The sequence below is a fragment of the Rissa tridactyla genome, chromosome 6 (assembly GCF_028500815.1).
Source record: "Rissa tridactyla isolate bRisTri1 chromosome 6, bRisTri1.patW.cur.20221130, whole genome shotgun sequence".
NCBI lineage: Eukaryota > Metazoa > Chordata > Aves > Charadriiformes > Laridae > Rissa > Rissa tridactyla.
This window is the reverse complement of record NC_071471.1, coordinates 61175987-61196299: the sequence shown is the minus strand read 5'-3', so window position 1 is coordinate 61196299 and position 20313 is coordinate 61175987. Positions and strand designations below refer to the sequence as shown.

The window sequence follows — 20313 nt, the reverse complement described above, 5'->3', positions numbered from 1 at the left end:
GATTTTTTCCGGTCTCAATTTAAACCAACGTTGTGTTTTCAGTATCCACAAAATACAGTGGGAAGGAATTTCCCAGCACATGTATATGTAGTATTTTGAACCTCTCGTTTTCAATTGCTTTCTTAGGTCTCGTGTACTGAAAAAGAGTGAATAATCAATTCAGGACACTTCGGACTTTACAGATGTCTTTCATATCTCCTCTGCCGTCTCTTTTTTGGATTTAGAGTTTGAGTCATTTCTCATTAAAAAAAGGCCATTCCACATCTTTGATCAACCTTGCTTGCTTTCTTTGATCCTTTTATTATTAGGCACAATAGTGGCAATAGTTTTTGAATTAGGAAGAGCGTAATCTGATTGCTGAACGTTATTAAGGGGAAGAATCGCCCTCTACATGGAGAACTTTTAATGCTTTCTCTCTAAGTGTCTGCTACAGCCTCTTGTCACAGATGGGATAGCGAGCAATATCAGACCTTTTTTCTGTCCACTGAAAGATGCACAAAAATTAAGGGATTTTTACTTTACAGATTCTTCAGACAAAGACTGCAGTGAAATGGGGAGTTGGTAGTCTAGCTGTGTAACCATGTGGCTGTCCTTCTCTATCATTAGACTTTTCCTCTGTTCCTTTGCCTGCTGATGTGTTTATGTAAGGAAGCCTGTTGATCTGCAGTCCAGAAAGAAAGCAAATCACAAAGTCTTCATGTCTCCATAGTTCTTGGTATTTGCATAGTTGTTAGAGACCCTGATACTTGCTGACTGGTATAAAATTGCTAAATAATAATAATACTAAGAAGAAGATTTGTACAAGTAATTTGTCCCAAATAATGAGTTCTCTAGAGTTTGTCTTTTTTTATTCATGAGCAGCCTGTAAAATTCTCAGTCATGAATTATTCAGACTTATTTGTGAATTTATTTGGAAACATTTCCTCACATAGCTGCCTCACCAAAGGCTCATTGTGAAATATTCCTGTGTTCCACTTGTGTTCCCCCTTTTTTTTCTGAGTCCTAAAGTTCTGTGCTATATTGGGAAGGGAGAGATGAAGAAGGGAACAGATAGGCGTTGCCCAATTATTTCCAGTCTTTGATCAAATGGTGCATACTCTCAAACACTGCAGTCTAGCCTGACAAACATGGTTTAGTAACACATAATGCACAAGAAAGATTCAAGTCCTTTAGCTTCCTGCTCAGTTATAGAAGACCAACAAGCTTGCGAAACCTTAATTTAGTGCTTCTTTGTTATTGACTTATGTTCTTGCTAAGTAGGCGATCTCCAGAGTTTAATAAGGGATTCATGGATCACTGCACACTGAGGTGTACTTAAACTGTCTTGATTGTGCCTGGATATTTGTTTCTCTCGTTCCAATTAGAAGGCAGTGTGACAGTTCCATCAGGGGAGCCTTGTAAAGGATAGTGACACCATTACCATATTTTACAAAGCTACACGTATTTCGATACCTTATTAACAAAATATTGTTATATTGAAGACTGCTTGTGTTCTGTGCAGGTGTGAGACAGTCACTATGCCAAAACATTTACAGGTTATAACAACAGAGCAACCAAACTGTCCATGTGGCATTCTGAGTGCCAAACGCTCTGGATGTGTTGCATGCTCCTTGCATGGGTGGAGGGCACCAGAGGAGAGGGAAGACTGTTGTAACTGCTGTTTTGTCAAATTCTGGCACATCCTGAAGATCAGGGCGTAGTGTTGAGTATGTAGCTGGCATGTGACTGAAACTAGAAGCTTCTTGACGGCTTATTAGTTCTAATACAGGACTAATGATGAAGTTCATGAAGACCGACTTGGTTATCCTATGCTGAAAATGAACACGCTGCTAAGGCTGGGGCTTGATACAGAAAAGTCTGTGATGCTGGACAAGAAGCCAGGACAGAATAGCATCCTGAAGGCTTTCATTGGATTGCAGGGGTGGCAGGGAGGCAGCATTCTTTTTTTTTTTTTTTTTTTTTTTTTCCTGGGACTTCAGTGGTCAAAAAGAGTTGTCTGATCACCACACTAACGGTCTACAGAAGAAACTGGTTCTCGAACTGATTCAGAAAGCTGCTGTAAGTGGCTTGCAGTCAGGTATTAGAAATATTTTATCAAATATAACATTTGCAGCACTTTCAAATGATTTTAACAAAATGTTGAGTAAGGAGCAGTCTAAACACAAGTAACGCTGAGAGTTGATGGTGCACAAGTCAGGAAACTGGGCTATTGACTAAATAGTTCTGTGGCTTGTCTCAGGACAGCTGCAGTCTTGATGGAAACAGATGCAAACTTACATGCAAAGCATGGAAGTCTGAAAATATTAAAGCAAAGGTGCTGTTTTGTGCTGTCATAAGCAAAGGCCTCTTGTGCTTTTGAAATTGGCACTTGAATCCTGTAGGACCGATCTTTCTGGCACAGTTTTAGGTAAATCTAGAGGTAAAAATCAGAGCCCAAGAATTTACAGTGAACACTTTTAAAAATGTTATTGTGTTCTGTTTGAAAAATCTCTATCACCATGCAGCTATAAAAGTTGTTTGTTTGAGTTTAGTACCCTGTTGTGCTGTGTAAAGTGGAAAGCATTCGCAGAGAGAAGCTGAGGGTAGTGGTGAGAATACAGCTGATAAAATGTATGCAAGATGAGAGCATTGTTGGTATAAACGATATTGAGTTGGAACATCACAGACCACTTTGTGCAGTGGGTCTTTGGTAACAGCGATCAAACCTTAAACACAACAGTTGTTCCAGTCCACATCTTCGTTTGGCCTAGCTTGAAGAAGCATGGACACGTTTTAACATAGCGCTCACGTAGTGTTCCCAGAAGTAAATTTGCAATTGTCAGTGAGTAGTGCGAAGTGGTACAGATCCCTGACCTAGTGCGCAATTAGCTGGCTCAGTTACTGGTTTCTGTGTAGCTGTGCAGAAGATAGCTTAGTGCAGGCTTGCCGGCTTGCTTTCTGGACACACATCATTAGCAGCAGAGGAGTTACACAGCTACAGAGTGGTATCCTGTTGCTTCATTCCCAATGTGTTGGGAGCCTGATCCGCAGCAGGGTGTGAACTTTCATTCACCACCTTCCTGGTCAGCTAGTTCAGTGCTGTTTGACACTAAATATTTTTTGCGGGGGTGAAAAGCCAGGTTAAAGGTAATCCTTGCATTACAGTTGGAACTGGTGCTGCAGTAAAGGACAAACTTTGGCTGATACCCATTGGGAGCCTTGCTAGATGCATTTGTAGAGGAGTTGAAAACAAGGTCAAGACAAAGATTTAAGCCAGTATTAAACCTGAGTCAGCAGTGCAAGGAAGGGTGTGATGAGGCAGCGTGGACCAGTTGAACATGAGCCAAAGTAGATCTGGGAAAAATTTAGCCCTGCTTATCCTAGAATTTCTCCCAATGTAGCAAAGAGCCTCCTAGGGCCTAAACTTGCAAATTCACAGAGCAGTCTCTTCTGTCCAGCCAGTGATTTCCATCTTGAAACCTATGGATGGGCCTTCACATCCCAAGTCTTAAAAAGCAATCACAGGTCAGGACTGATTAATAAAGGAAATTTTTCTCGAAAATGCTGTTTTGGTTTGAAGAAAAACATAATGGTATCCAAGATGCGAATACCCCATCCTTCTAGAATAGCCACTGGGAACTGGTATCCTTTGGGAGACGGGTGAGTCAGGTTTAAGTACCTCTTTCATCCGTCTGTCTTTTCCCAGCTGAGTGTGCTAACCCACCAAGCATTCTATCTGTTTCTTGGCTGCTGGGGCTTTTCCACTTTATATAAGTAACTCAAACAAAACATTTTTAGTGCTATACCTCACGCTTAGTGCACTCGCTGGGGATGTAGTAAACCCAGGATCAAATATCTTTACCTGTGAGCTATCAATGCAGACATTATAGAGCTTTCTCTTTCTTTCTCTTCCATACCTGCTATGGCAGAATAACCCACTTCAACTGCTGATCCAAATGAACAGACTTTCTGAAGCCTTGCATTTCTATGCAATAGGAAGGGTTATCTGTATTCACAGCAGAGCTGGCATAAGACTGGATTTTCAGCTCCTTTTCATTGTATCTCTAGTTTGCTTGTTCTTTTCTTCTTGCTCTTGTTAGTTTGCATTGATTGGTAAGCGGTAAAGAAGGGAGAAAAATACACAGACTCAGAAAAAAAAACAAAGGGAGAAAAAAAAAAGGTGAGACAATACTTTTCATTTCATTACTATGTTTCTTCACAGCCCATACTCTGACATTTAGAACAACATAATATGCATGTCTCTGTTCATTAGGTTCCTCAGTGCTGCATAGTGACAGCCACAGAGCAAAAAAAGAAAAAGAAACACTCTTAAACACGAACTAACCTTTGCAGGCTAAATAACAAAGAATGAGAACAGCAAGGGAGAAATATGTTTTCTGAAAAAGTAAATATAGCTAAAATCATGGCCTTGCATAGGTTATTCAAATATCATTACAAAGGGGAAAAGAGAACACTGAACTCTAGGGCAGAAATAACTAATTTTCTGCCTAATGACTTGTTTGTTTTGCACATATATGTTTAAGCAGACCTATTGCTAGTATTTGAACCACAGTAAATGACACAAGGAGACTGCTGAAACTAGAGATAGGCTTAAAGATACTCAGGAGCTGACAGAGGTCCACAAAAATGACAAAGTATCCTATTGGAAAGCCCTTATGTGTTTTGGGAATAGGATATCTGCACTAAGCGGAGATATCTAAGCTATTACCCAACAAATTGGTGCATATAGAATCATAGAATGGTTAGAATTAGAAGGGAACCTCAAAGATTATCTAGTTCCAACCCCCTGCCATGGGCAGGGACACCTCTGACTAGACCAGGTTGCTCAAAGACCCATCCAGCCTGGTCTTGAACACTTCATGGATGGGGCATCAACAACTTCTCTGGACAACCAGTTCTAGTGCCTCACCATCCTCAGAGTAAAGAATTTCTTCCTGATATCTAATCTAAATATCCTCTCTTTCAGTTTAAAACAGTTACCCCTTGTCCTATTGAAACGCTCCCTGATAAAGAGTCCCTCCCCAGCTTTCTTGTAGGTCCTCTTTAGGGACTGAAAGGCTGCTATAAGGTCTCCCCGGAGCCTCTTCTTCTCTAGGCTAAACAACCCCAACTCTCTCAGCCTGGCTTCATAGGAGAGGTGCTCCAGCCCTCTGATCATCTTTGTGGCCCTCCTCTGGACTCGCTCCATATCCTTCTTATGTTGGGGGCTCCAGAGCTGGATGCAGTACTCCAGGTGGCGTCCCACAACAGTGGAGTAGAGAGGCAGAATCACTTCCCTCGCCCTGCTGGCCACGCTTCTTTTGATGCAGCCCAGGATGCAGTTGGCTTTCTGGGCTGCGAGCGCACATTGCTGGCTGATGATGAGCTTCTCATCAACCAACACCCTCAAGTCCTCCTCCTCAGGGCTGCTTTCAACCCGTTTTCCTCTCAGCCTGTATTTGTGATTGGGATTGCCTCAACCCACGTACACTTGGCCTTGCATGTGTATGCTGCAGCGTGGTGTTAAATAGAAATATTAACTTGGAAATGTTAAATGTTAAGATTTTGACCTAAATTTACTAAGATGCTAGGATATACCAATATTATTTAGAGTTCTTGATGTAACTAGTCTGCAACTAATGTGCGTATTTGAATGACTCCAGGGATGCCTCTGTAGAGGGATTGTTAGAGCTATATAAAAAAAAAGTATGATGGAATTCAGCTGGGTTTTTTCCCCCTGCATCAGTTCGAAGAACCTACAGCACTCTAAGATTGTGTGGGTTTTATTGAAATTTCTGGGGGAAGAAAAAAGAACAAAAGAGACGTTCCAGGAAGTGAAATATTTTGATTTCTCATATTGGCACTTTTAATTTTTTGTCATTTCATATTTTTTGGGTTGTCAATTACAGTTTTTTTCCCTCAAGTGAGGAGACTAAAATTCTTGATGGAGTTTTATTTCATGGAAGTTTTCAGAATTTTGATTTTTCCTCAGTTGGAAAAAGTAAAAATCTGAGTGATTTGTGAGAAATAATTCTCAGTCTATTTAATGCCAGTAATCACACACTGCTAATCTTAGTATTTGATAAAATTAGTTTGATTCTAATTCTTGGGTTTGACAGATGGGAAAAGTGTTTCTTGATTCTTTGTATGATCTTCCCCAAGATTTACACCAGCCAGTGGCAAAGAAGGGGGGAAAAACCTCACTGTTTTTCCTATTTACTCTTCCGAGTTTCTGTCTGCTTGTAAAACTACCAGATGTCAAAATATTCATTAGCAGAAATATTCATTAGTCACTTACATCTCTGGTTCCTCTGGCAAGCAGAGGAGGAGAGGGCCAAGAGAAGACAGCAAGGCTTGGAAAAAGATGTAAGCAACTGTCCAGCTGCTTTGCAGATCTAAGGGAGGCTGGAAGCCGAGGGTGCGCACAACTCCCACATCGTATGGAAGGTCTCCACGCAGGCTGGCACTGAACCTCATTGAGTTCACTGCTACCATTCATTGGGAGAGTGGTTATTCAGAAAGGCTTTATGCACACACCCCTTTCTCTTCCTTTTTCTCTCCCCCCGCCCCAATTTGTATTTATTTGTATTTATATGCAGGGGATTTATTACCCTTTCAGAGGTGCTGTGAGGGATGGCCGCAGCACAGTCCTGTATCTGGAGCAGACAGCTGCCCTGCTGTCACCGATAAGCATTCCTGGGAGGGTGGAGATTGAAATTTAGTACTTATAAAGCCCTAATTGGCGCAAGCCTTCGCGAAGCATGTGTGCCCGCTGCAGATCCGCCATCTGATGGCCCGGCAGGCGGCTGGTGCTTCGCACATTGGCTGCCTCTTCAGAGACCCTCCAGGCTTAGAGGGAGGCACCTCCTGGACAGCAGTGGGACTGTGTGTTTTGGGAGACGGAGGAGATATCCAAGTCAGGGTGCCCTGGGGAGCAGAGGGGAGGGGTCATGGCGGTTGTGTGAACCACCCCCATTATAATGGGGGGATGCTTGTTGTCCTCTGGGCTTCAGGCCAGGCAGGAAACATGGAGCTATTTCAGGGGGAAATGCCGCTCGGTGGGTTGGGGTCACTGTGGATCAGTCCCCAGTTGCCACAGGGTGGGTATTGCTGGAGGACATGGTGGGATTTGGCGTTGGTGGTCAGGGCACCTGGAGGAGGGGCCTGGGGTGACTTGCTGCTGCGAGACCACGGGGCAGGGCTGGTGGGGGAGAATGTGAGGGAGCCACTGGGGAAATGGGGACCCAGGGACAGATCGAGGGGTCACGCAGCAGGGCTGGGCTGGGCCTGGCGCCGAGGGGCAGCCTTGTGGCAGGACCCTGATCTCTGCTTAGGGAGCCTCAGGGCTGCCCTCTGCACCGCCATGACCAGGCCCCACGTGAACCTTGAGGTGAGGGGCAGGGCAGGGCCTTGCAGGCAGGGCCTGTCCCACACCCTGCCAGGAGTGGGGCAGGCTGGGGCCGGCCCTGGGCCTTTCCACAGTCCTCGTTTCTCTGTGGAGCCCTTTGTGCGGTGTCACTGAGATACAAAGTCGGGCTGTCTTCCCCTCGCCTTGTCTTCTGCCTGATGGGTTTGCATTTTAATAGCCTGACTTTGCAGCCAGTTATTTATAGATAGCAGGGTGAGGCTCTTATTTTGGACATAAAGCAGTAAGTGGGCATAGTGGGATGTGGGAAATCAAAATGGCAGCAGATAATAAGGGAGGCTGCTTTTCTTCTGGAGGATGTTTGGTGATGGTCAGGCCTGGTGAACCGCTGTTTTTCCAGGTGCCTCTCCTGTTTCCCTCATCAGCCACACACGACTAGTGTTTGTGCAGATAGGAATGCTTTGGGCAGCCTCTCTCTGTGCTGTGAGGGATTTAACAGAATTGTGCTGTGGAAAGGATGTCTGTCAGGGGTGTGTGCTCTGTGCCCTATACCTTCCTCTATTGCAGTAACTATGTGATTGCTTATTCCCTCATCTCCCACATCACCGTGCTTTTTCTGGTCTGTCATATGTTGAGTGTATTGGAAAGGGGCAGTTCCCAGTGTGGCTGTTTTGGGGTTGTCAGTGTGCAAGAGGTAGGATGGCTTTTGCTTTCGGAAAAGGCAGTGGTGAGGTCTGTGCCTCTGCCCTGGTGCAAGCAGCCACGTGGCTATTCCTCTGCCATGCTGGTTCCAGCTTGTACAGTGCTTACAGGGACTGAATTTCCTCCAGTCCTTTGCTTCTCTGCCAAATTGTTTGAAGTTGGTGATGTCGAGGGAGCAGCGTGATGTGTATTTGTGACCCTCATTTCTTAGGAACCCAGGCTGAAAATAATAATGTAGAGGTATATAGATCAGGGATTTTGTCAGATAAGAAGAGTTGTGCCTCTTTAATTTATGGCAGTTTTAATAGGATAGAGAGGAGGATAAGATATACAGTGACCTGGCAGGGAGAAATGCAAAATAAATTAGTAGCAATAGTAATGGTCTGGTAGTTTATGTCCCAAATGTAGGTCTGGCTAAAGGAGCCCATCATCTTGAAAGTTGGTAAATTTTTTTTTTTTTCTTAAAGATATTAACAAAAGAGCAGGCTGAAATGTTTTGCTGGAAATTCTTTTTGCTAAAATTGCTTTCCTCCCCCCAGTAAGATAATTGTATTCTAGATGCGTCTGTTTTGGCAGGAGGGAAAAGCTGTTTATCAAAAAAGCTAATAAAACTCCTAAATCTGGAAGCACTTCCATTCTGGCTAAATCTAAAACTTTTCACTGAAGTCATAGAAATGTTGGTTGTTAGAGACATTTGGAGGTCCCTAGTTCAACCTCTTACTCAAAGCAGTGTTATCACAAACTACAGATTGAGTCAGCCATGACTTTGTCTAGCCAGGTCGTTAAACCCTCCAAGGATGGAGGCTTTACAGGTATTCTTGTTAGCCTGTCCCAGTGTTGAATTCTTTTCCTTATGGAGATTTTTTTTCCTGATGTCCGGTCTGAGTTTCCCAGGCCAAAACTGGTGATTATTTGCTTGTGTTGTATCATCTGTTACAACCAGAAAGAATTTGACTGGAGACAGGCCAGTGGGTTATCTGTGCACCTCAGCTGTGAAAAAGATCAGCACTTCCAGTGCTTGTGAAACAGAGCAGAAAGTAATCGCTATTTCTACTGCATACAGCAGACCTCATCTTGTATCCTGAAACATTATGTCTAGCACGTCAGCTTCTTCCCACTGCACTCTGCCTCCTGGGGTTAAGGGAAGAACCTGTTGGTGATATCATGCAGAGGAGTTGAGCAAGAAAAGGTCTGATTGTCTCAACATATATCTCTGCAAATACTTCCCATGTCAGTTTAGGCAAATGCTTTTAACAATTCATTCAATTATGTTAAGCACCCATTAAAGGAATCCTAAGCCCTCCCTGGGGTCATTTCAGTTCTATGAGATTGTAATTGTTTGAGACTAACCATGATTTCTTCTTTTGCCTTTAGGTGATTCTAATTCTGACAAAGCTGTATGACTACAACCTGGGAAGCATCACAGAGAGCTCTCTTTGGAGGTATGGAGATAAATTGAGTTAATAATTACCACCTTACTTAAATAGGAAGAGCCTGATACAATTCTTTTATTGAATTTAATTGGATTTTTTTAAATGTGCTGGAAGGTTTGTAGCTAAACCCTCTCTCTCACTTCTGTTCTTTCCTACTCAAGGACAAAGAGGCTGAAGTCTGATTGTCTTGTTTCAGCTAGATAATGTACTTCGTGGATGTGCTATCATTTGATTTCCCCTTTCCCATTTTATTTAGAATCAAATTAACCAACTGGTTATTTTTAGGAGAACTCAACAGCCTTAAGTCCTTGTTTATAATGGAGGATCTTATGGCTGTCTACTGCCCAAATGATCCTTGTGAAAAATCAGTGCTACTAAGACTGGGGGAATACCTGTGTGCGAGTATTCAGTGTCTGTTTATTCAGAACTGATAGAATTAGTACCAGATAATTGATTTCCGTTTGTGTGGTGTTGACTACTAGACTGATTTATAGGGAATGCCTTGATACTTTCATGATTTCAAATTATGCCATGCACTCTGTGAACCAAAGTAAAGAGTTGGGCCATGATCTATTTCTTAAGGCAGTTATTTAGATTCAATGAGAGCAGATGTTTTTATCTCTCTGAAAAATGGATCTAAGGGGTGTTTACTTCACGCGTCCCTTAGTGGTACTTTCATGACCTGTAATGGATGAAAGGGAGGTTTTCTCATGGTTCCATCTGTGAAAATTTGGTGGGAAGTCTTGTATGCAAGTTTTGTATGCAGGTCATTGATGGAGGTGAACAGGCTACAGTCTTGATACAAGAAAACTTTAGGTATTTGAAACTAAAACTTATTGTTGGAATGAACTTGTTTTTGATAAACTTGTTGAGGAAAGGATTTTTGTTTCCAAGGGAGGATTTTGGGTCAGAAGGAGAACAAATAACCTTTCTGTTGAAGGAACTCCAGAGGTTTTTAAGAGAATGACAGAGGAGGGATTTGATATGGAGTATATTCTGAACTTAGACTAGTGCTCTACCTACTGGCCTGAAGAAATAAAACAAACAAGAAACCCCATGTGGTGCACACCATAGTAAAGAGCCTTTCAGGACTGTGGCTTTGGCAGTGTTTTTCTGAAGGGGGTTTGGGCTAGATTCTTTCATTTCTCAATGGTTTTGAGAAGAATATTCATAAATATGAAATATATTATTTTTGTTTCCTCTTACTACCCTTGGTCATTTCACCCTGAGAAATATTCATCTCTGTTTCATCAGTCATTGAGGAAGGTATGGTGCTTCACTATGTAGAGACATCTCCTTTCCCATTGCTGACCATACTGAAGTAGTACTTTACTCGTGCAATCCAACGCAGGATTGTGTTGAGGTACTGGTTTAAGACTGAAAATAGGACAGCCACATCAGAGTGGAAAACATACTTCTTGTTCAGGTGTATGAACGCAGGCACAAAATTGTGCTGATGAACTTATGCTGTTGCCAGTTTCAGAATTGGTTTCTTTGGAGCATGCCACAACGGCACAAATTTTACCCTGATTAAAAGAGAAGGGACTGTGGGGATTTCACTGGAGGATGTACCAGAAGCTGGGGCTTTGGAAATGTAGCAGTCCTAGAGCTAGTGAGTGCAGTGCACTTTTCTGGACTTCAGACAGTCCTAATGTCAGAATGTGATTAATAACAATAGTAATGGCCTGATTGTTTCCTCTAGCCAAGTATCCTATTACCAAAAAAGCAGTCTAATAAAGAATATATGAACAGGCTTATCATATTTGACACTTCCTCCTAGTATTCTCTTTCTTAAGTTTGAAGTTTACAGTCCTTCCTCCACCTTCAGTTTAAGGTCCATCTGGGTCTCAATAATTTTTTTGGTTTTAGTGTATATCACAGGAATAATATCCCATAAGCTAATTTTTTTAATATCTCTTGGAGTGTGTTAAAATTTTTGGTACCTGTGGCATTTTAGAGCAAGGAGTTCCATAGATTATTTGAGGAACTGCTTGTCTTACTTTGAACCCATCAGCCTCAGGTTCACTTGGAACACGTCACTTGTGAACACTTGATCACAGTTGCATGGCCAACCATCCAGAATCCCTGGGCAAATGCTTTGGACTGAGAAGTGTTGAAAGAGAACCAGGATAGATAAAGTCAACCCCCTTATCTTTGCAGAGCTCTGTTATTCTTGATCAGCTCTTCAGTGTTTGTGACTGCTCTGAAAGTTGCCAGTGCACTTCACTGTCGTTCCTCGATCTTGTTGCCTTACATAAGCATGCCATAAGATGGTTATATTGTCTTCTGTCCTTAGTTTGGCTCTGCTGTTAGATGCATGCCTTCAGGTCGCTAATAAACATTCCTGTGAAGATCCCAGGACGGCTTCTCTGTTCTTAGTGTGATGGAAAGAAATGATAAGATGGGCATATCTTTTTATTAAATGCACCTGACAGAGAGGTTATTAGCTGTTGCTCCTCCTGGCTGCCTAAGTGACATGTTAATTTAAATCTCCCCGCTTGTTTAAAAAAACATAGAAAAAAATAGAATTGAGAGAAGGGGAGAAACATATCTTGCACTTTAATTTATTTCATGCCTCTAGGTTTGATGCTGTGAGATGGAAGAAAGCATGATCTCATTCATGTCTGGTTTGATTTCTGGTGTCAAGGATTCTGTTTCTGAAGGGTAGAGGAGAAATACAGGTAGTTTTGCAGGTACCCACAACTGAAGGGGAATCTCTGGCTTGAATACATGACAAAGAAATACCACTCTCTCCGTCTGTGCAGAGTGCATTCTCAAAAGGTTGATGAATGACGAGGGGCTGTTTAGAAGCGTGTCACAGACACGAGTCATTTATGCTATAGCTGGTTATAAGCACATCTGTCATTTGAAGGTGTAGCTGGGTGATTTAAGCAGTCTTGTGACTGATGGGACTGTAACCATCTATAACACAACTATGCCATCGCCTACAAGATATGAATCTGTCTTCTTTATAAACACACTAGTACCTGCTAGGATGGCATTTCTTTGTAATTTTTCAGCCAGTTTAACTACAGCTGGCTGCAGCACTAATGGATGGAGATCGCCCTTCTAAAACTACCGATGAATTAAGAGACCACTGGCGACAGACATGAAGGGATGAAATACAGTAAGAGAAAAGAGATGGGATGAATCTATACAATCTTCTAGAGTGCTAAGGCTCTGTGCTCACTGAGCTTTGGACAGAAAGTGGGCTGCTGCTTCTGTACATGGTAAATGAGATTTTTGCATCAGGCTGGGCCTGACTTTAATTACGCTGTTATCCTCTCAGCAGACTTTTTCCACAGTTTTAGTTGAGGGCTTTTTATTTACTTTTTATTATTCTTTTTATAGGAGGAGAAAAGATTATCTGTCACTGAGCAATTAACTGACTGTATTGGGTTTATTTCTCTTCCTCTCCTAGATATCTCTCAGATCGCAAAGAGGATTAATCTGTGAGAGTTAGGAGAAGATGTTTTTTACCACTGGAGTAAGATAAGCTTACGTTTCCAATAAATAAAAATGTCAGAATAGTGACTATGGTATCCACGAGCTGCAGACAGCGGTGGGGGAGGACTAATCTTTTTTCTATTTGTGTAAATATGATGCTCTGGAAAGATGTGCCAGGACGCTTTCCCTCAGGGCCTTGAGAGGCTGACAAGCAATGAGTGTTGCTATTCACCTCTTTGCCTTCTTATAGCTCTGTATTTGGTCAGGAATGAGTAATTCCATTCAACTTGCTGTAAAAATAGCAGTAATTAAAGATTGCTTTTCAGACAGAAAGTAGGAAGATGTAGAGTTTGTTTGGTTTGACAGCATTTAAGTTCTAAATTGAGATCTGTTGCTCTGTTAGTTCTGGAAGTTATTGATGATACTCCCACACCCCAACATTGTACCTGAACTCTGAGCTCCCCAGTTCAGGAGTGCTTAACACTTCCAGCCTGTCTTCCACTGCTGCTGGTTTCTGCAGTAAGGAAGCTTTAGCACATGTGCCATAAAGGAATCTCAAGGACTCTGAAAAATACTTATGCTTCATATAGCTCTAGCTTTAACTTCCCATATGTAAAGCAGGGGATGTTAATCGTTGTCTTCCTCCTCTCTCCCCTCCCCCTGAAAAGCCTTGAATGGATTTAGTTAGCTGGCATCTGCAATATTTTGGTGATTGCCCGGTGATAAATATTACAGAGATTACAGCAAGATAAAAATTGTCAGAAGTCTAAGGCTCTGTTTCTAGCTTTTTCATGGCCATTTTGTTTAACCTCAAGCTGGTTTTTAACTCCTCCATCAGTTTACTCATCTCTACCTTCCAACACCACCACAGAAACATCATCCTACAACTCTGTCCTTTCAGGAAGGGAAGCCAGAGAAGAATCAGAACTCTCTGCCACTTGGTATAGGAATAACCTTCATTTACTCCATGGCACAACTTCATGAAATAAAGAATTCACTGTACTTACTGTGTTCTTACTCTCTTCTGCTCTTAGCCACTGCTGGAGACAAGATACTGGGATACCTATAGGATATTTACTACTAAGGTCTAAGTACCATTGTGTTAGCCTGTATGTTGGCTACTCCCATAATCACTGTTATGTGTGGTAGTGTTTTGGTGAAAACACTTGTTGGAAATGGGTTTGCATTCATATGTTAGATAATGAAAAGGAGTAATGGAGCAACCCGAACGTGTGTCTCTTGTGATTGCTCTAGGGATAGAAGCCTGAGAGAAAGAGGTAGGTGTAGATTGAGGTTCATATCTGAATACAACCTTGCAATATTAGCCAGATGATCTCTGGTAGACATCTTTCTCTCCCTTAAATCCTGTTTGAAAAGTCTTGGCTGTGAGTTGACCCCAGCTATGTGGTTAGAAATACTATAGATGCTTTGAAGACTCACATGTTTATATTTCTGCATGCGATTTTCTGGCTCCTTGCTATGTAAGAATGCCCTCTCTGTGGGTCAGAGATATAGACATCCATGTCATCTTCAGTATTGTTGACACGTTTGTGGAGATTTTCTTTTCTAGACTAGAGACATCTTGCAACGGGAGGCTTGAAAGATTGTCAGTGTTTGCTTACTTCCTTTGAGGGGAATTTCCACGATATGTCTGTTACTGTGTTCATCATTCTGCTGCACATCTTATGCTGGTTCCTTACTTCTGTTTTGCAGATGGGCAGTTCTCAACTCACATTTATTTTCTACCTGCTGAGCCACATTAACAAGATCATAACTTGTGGCTTAGTGACACAATGTGCTCTGCAACAGCAGATTAGGGTCTTTCAGCTGAAGTAGGTAGGAGAAGCAAATCCATGAGAGGAACCGACAAAGTGAGGGAAAGGAAAGTCTCATTAAGCACATTTTAACCAGCAGTTTTGTGGGAAAGGGAAACCTGAAAAGAAGTATTTGAAATGCTTTTATCTATAAATATGGTGCTTCAGTTGCTCAGTGTGAGTAAGTCACTTCCCTTAACTGAGTATCAGAGCTTGATAAATGCTGCTAGGTTATCTCCCATGGGCATTTAGTGAAATTGTAACAATGATGTTTCGTTGTGTCTTTTATTTGAATTTTTTTTCACTTTTGCTCCTGCAAACATATGTACCACTGGCTGCTCTGTGTATAGATGCTGGAAGGCATCTGGTGGGGAGGGAAGAATGAGTTTGCACACTCAGCTATTCGCATAGGAAGCAGTATATTTTTACGGTTTGATTGCAGCGGGAGATCTGCTTGCACTGGAAGCAGGCTTAGAACATGGATTTCATACACTGACTGAGTGTGGAGCTGAGTGCATCTTTTTTAGTGTGTGATGGGACACTCTGTTCAGCCATCAGGACCCCTAGAGACGTAGCAGTTTCTATAGCTATCAATTTTTTACATGAAGGGTCTCATTTTACCCTGGTGCCTAACAGTAATAAAAAATTCTATCACAGTCAACTCTTCTAGTTGGTTGCCAAAGTTTTCTGGAATGTTTTGTCTGCTCTCAAAAAGGTCCAGTAATGCTGGAGGGCGGGGGGGTGGAAATCACAAAAACAAAAAACCCACCTGAAAAACCAAAAAAGACCTACCTGGGAAACGAGCCACAGCAGATGCTTAAATAGATCCTAATTTAGCAGGAGACTTAAATCTTATTGAATTTTACCACATTCTTACCTTCCCTGAAGAATGAGGGCCGGTATAACCATTGCATTTTGTGGAATTACATCTGTCTTTGATTAAACAATCTCAAGTAAGTTCTGCCTTGGCATAGTTTGAAGAATCATACCCTGATATTTTGAAGGATCAGATTTGGTTAAGGATTTAGTGATGTGCTCCTCATTGCCTGGTCTGCATGGATAAAATATTCAGCACTAATGGCGATGCAAATTTATTAAGCATATTAAAAGTGTGTTTTTTGTTGCAGCCAGTCATGAAATGTAGGAATGCTATCAAGTGAATCAAAAAGAATCCCAATCCAGTTTCTGCATGAAAAACATGTAAATCAAGATAATGAATATTAACACTGAAATGTATTATCAATATATTGTAAATAACAGATGCACAATGTTCATGCCACTGTATAGACATACACTGTTTAAATGCAGTTTGTCATTCTTGTTCTGCAAATTAGAAGATGAACTTCTACATCTGTTTCCTTGACTGTACCTGTTTGCACAAAAGATATTGGTAAAATATAGCAGAACTATCTCTAGTTTTGGTCCACGGAGTTCAGCTGTCTGTTGTGGCTGTGTAATAACTGCAGACGAGCTAGACTGGAGCTAATATGTAAGAGGAAAGACAAATAACACAGTAGTTACCAGTTCATAATCAGAAAGCAAAACACCCTTTGTGTTCTGATATTTCCATCCCTTTCACATCTATGCAGTCACTCTTCCTTTTGCAAAGCTGGGTAAAATTGTACTTATCTTTTCAGAGGGATGTATCCTCCATTAATCACAAAAAGGAAAGAATATTTGGGGCTGAGCTTGGCTAAACAAAAAACTACTCCAGTTGAATGAATTATACGTGTTTCAGATCTGAACTCTAAGGTCTTCAGATCCAGGTCCCAAATATTTCTGCATCTGCACCTTGGGTTTATTGTTACTCCAGAATGAGCCAGTCATGTGTCAGTAGGTCTCTCTTGAAGGGTGTAGTGAAACACCTGGAAACTATGTGCTGTAAAAATGCATATTTAAATATATATCAACAGTATGTTTGCTGTGCAGCATAAACTGACTACTGTATACACCAAAACATAGTGGCTTTTTTGGAAGTGTCCTTTTTTCTGATTTCTCTAACCTACTAAATAATAATTGGGTAAAACAGAAAAGGAGAAATAAAGCCCACAATTAATCAACTTGTGTCTTCAATGGTGATAGCAAAGCCAGCTTTTAAGTGTGATCCTGCCAGCAGTTCCTGTGCCTCAGAGCAAATGTAGTTCTCGGCACCAGTGGGCTTTTCTTTCATCATGTCAGAAATTTAATGGGGGGGGAAGCAGGACATCAATGCATGGGCTGTTCGTTAGGAAGGCCCAGAGTCCATTAGGAAGGCCCAGGGCCACTGTGTGAGACTCCGGATCTGTGTGCGTGCATCAGTATTGTTAGTGAATACTGTGCAGGGAGCTGGAGCAATTAGGGCAAGGAAGGTTCACTTTGCCTCTTGTCATTAGGATGTGCAGTTGAGGGTCTATGTGTACTCAGGGCTGAAGAGATTTGTGCTTTTATGACAGGGATGACTTTAGGGAAACTCAGTTCCTGGTGAGCAAGGAATTAGTTTGCAGCTCGGCTTTCCCTTATGAAGGCTTGGAAGAGGCATGTGGGGATTCAGGAACTTTTCTATCCTGGCTGGCAGCCTCCCACTGCTATTGTGCAAAGCCATTTCACTGGTGAGATGCATTAAGTGGTGGGTGAAGATGTGGCCTGTCGATTATGAACATCAATTGTAATGCACTCTAAACCCATACATTGCTTTGCCCCAATGGGAGGTAAAAAGCCTTCCTTCTCTCTTTCACACATTATTTCCCCCTACCCTACAAATGAGTTTCTTCTGTAAGGAAGTTGCATGAATTTCCCTAGCATGCATTTTACTGTGTGCTGTATAGTTCAGTGTGAATACAAAACCTCTTTTCAATGATCTTGCCATCTAGATAGATAGCGTATCTATGAGAGATGCTGAGTTGAAAAGTAATAGAAATTCAGAGACGCCACATGTATTGTGTATTAAATTACTTCATAAGGAGAGACAGAAAATGATACCCAGTCTTCCCCCAGGCAAAATTATGGCAAAAGGACAGTATTGTTTGTTCTACTAATTTGCTTTTAATGCTGTATTTCCAGACTCTACATACATATCTGTGTATGTGCTCCCATTTGTTTCCTTCTGTTTTTCCTTCAAGCTTGAGCTCCTGGGCTCAGGGACTGCTCACAATCTCAGCTCTTCTGTGGTGGGAGAAAGACCCACTTCCTGGTTTTCACATGGTGAAGAGAAAACTGAATGGCTGCAACTGCTGATGGGAAAGCCCAAACATAGATTCTTCACATTTAGTTCCTGAGGGCTTTTTTTCTTCATTGCTTAAAGTATGTTGGCTAGAAAGATGAACCAGGATGGGACGGAAGGGGAATCAGAATGGGGTGGATTCCTCTGTGAACTGGACACGTGCATGCTGCTTTGTCATACTGAAGGCTGAGCTTCGGATCATAGCTCTGATCAGGCCAAGCAGAGCTTTAAGCCTGGCTTTCCTGCAGACCAGCTGAATGTTAATTGTTGGCTTACGTGTTTCCGCTGTCCAGCATAAAAGAAATCTTCTTTCTGTTCTGCTGGTGAACAAAAGCAATTTCTTTTTACTTCTGATAAAACTGGAGGGTTTTACTCTTTCATGGTGGTAATGCTACAAAGTTATTCTCTCTCCTAAGGCAGAACAGGAGGAGAGGAGGTACCCCTCACAGAGTTAACTGGGAACCAGGTATTTCCCATATTTAAGGGAGAAACACAGCTGGGACACAGATGCTGGAAGGCAGTCTGATGAGATGGCAGGTTCCTTGTCACTAGTTAAAAAGCTGCCAGTCTTCGCCAGCAGGCTGTGACTGCTAGTCTTGAGTCCCCGAGAGATTTTTGTTAAGCTGCAGGCTTTAAAATCTGCACACCACTCGGCTGCCAGTCTGATGGGCACTGTAACCTCTGGGGAAAAAGGGACTGCAATCAAAATTGGGCCAGCATTGTCCTTTTACATTTGAATACAAAATCTTTTTAAATAAGACAAAAGAGAAACAGGAGGCTAGAAGAACTGTGTGCTAAATAAACCTTCGGTAAGACAGGAGGATAAAAGGAAGCTGTAATCAGGTCTAAGCTCCCATTGTGCTTTACCAACAAGTTACTGTGTTCTTACTGATACTTTGGGTGTGTTTACATTGTCCCGGGCTCTCTCAGCTCCAAAGGATCAATTTAGGAGGCTGAAAACCTCGCATTTTTTGGTTTCCTCTATTTATTTCTGTCCTTGCTTGTAGGAAGCAATGTACCTTTTGTTTAGAGCTGTGGAATGAGAACCACAGCTGCGAGTCCTAGCCTTCCTTACAGACAGCTTTTGGCAAGCTTCTTCACCGTTGCATGTGTGGGTAATGGGGTTATGTTACCTGTCCATCTGCAGTAAATAAGCTGAGAGTTTTGGATGAAACTGGCTAATAAAAAACAGTCCTTGAAGAGTTAGAGGAGAAACACAGCTGCATAAGCCTACAGTCTCCATCCATGGCTGAAGCCTAACAGAGATTTGTCCTATGCTTTACCCAAGTCCAACTTCTGGTATGTTCTCATCCAACATCTAACAGGACCTTGAGAACCTCTTGCACATCTTTGCAGACAGGGTAGATTGTCATCTTTGGGTCAATTTATGTCATCTTCTGTTTGGATTCTGAACAGAGGCTAGTCTTTGCAAAAGGGTAAGAAATGACCTTGAAAACCATTCATTTTAAATAGTCAGTTCTCTCTCTAAGGAAGGAAAATCAACACAGAAGATATTGGATAGATATTGGAAGATATTGGAAGGCTGTGGATGTTGTCTACCTGGACTTTGGTAAGGCCTTCAACGCCGTCCCCCACGGCATTCTCCTGGAGAAACTGGAGAATCATGGCATGGACAAGTGTACCCTCCACTGGATAAAAAACTGGCTGGAAGGCCGTGCCCAGCGAGTTGTGATTAATGGAGCAAAATCTGGTTGGCGGCCGGTCATCAGTGGTGTCCCTCAGGGCTCAGTTTTGGGGCCAGTCTTGTTCAATATCTTTATTGATGATCTAGACAAGGGGATTGAATGCACCCTCAGTAAGTTTGCGGATGACACCAAACTAGGTGGGAGTGTTGATCTGCTTGAGGGTTGGAAGGCTTTACAGAGGGATCTAGACAGGTTGGATCAATGGGCCAAGGCCAATGGGATGAGGTTTAATAAGGCCAAGTGCCGGGTCCTGCATTTTGGTCACAACAACCCCAAGCAACGCTACAGGCTTGGGGCTGAGTGGCTGGAAAGCTGCCCGGCAGAAAAGGACCTGGGAGTGTTAGTGGACAGCCGGCTTAACATGAGCCAGCAGTGTGCCCAGGTGGCCAAGAAGGCCAACAGCATTCTGGCTTGTATCAGGAATAGCGTGGCCAGCAGGAGTAGGGAAGTCATCGTGCCTCTGTACTCGGCACTGGCGAGGCCTCACCTCGAGTACTGGGTTCAGTTTTGGGCCCCTCACTACAGGAAAGACATTGAAGTGCTGGAGTGTGTCCAGAGGAGAGCCACCAAGCTGGTGAGGGGTCTGGAGAACAAGTCCTATGAGGAGAGGCTGAGGGAACTGGGAATGTTTAGCTTGGAGAAGAGGAGGCTGAGGGGAGACCTCATT

The 20313-nt window shown here is 42.4% G+C and overlaps 1 protein-coding gene across 1 annotated transcript in view; it reads left to right on the top strand.

Moving 5' to 3' along the window:
- Positions 1 to 20313, top strand: part of LOC128911172 (VPS10 domain-containing receptor SorCS1-like) — a 303650-nt gene that overhangs the window by 82818 nt on the left and 200519 nt on the right. Inside the window, exon 2 of the mRNA XM_054205538.1 lies at positions 9422 to 9489. Coding sequence (XP_054061513.1) covers positions 9422 to 9489 — 68 coding nt within the window. The remainder of the gene's footprint in view (positions 1 to 9421; positions 9490 to 20313) is intronic.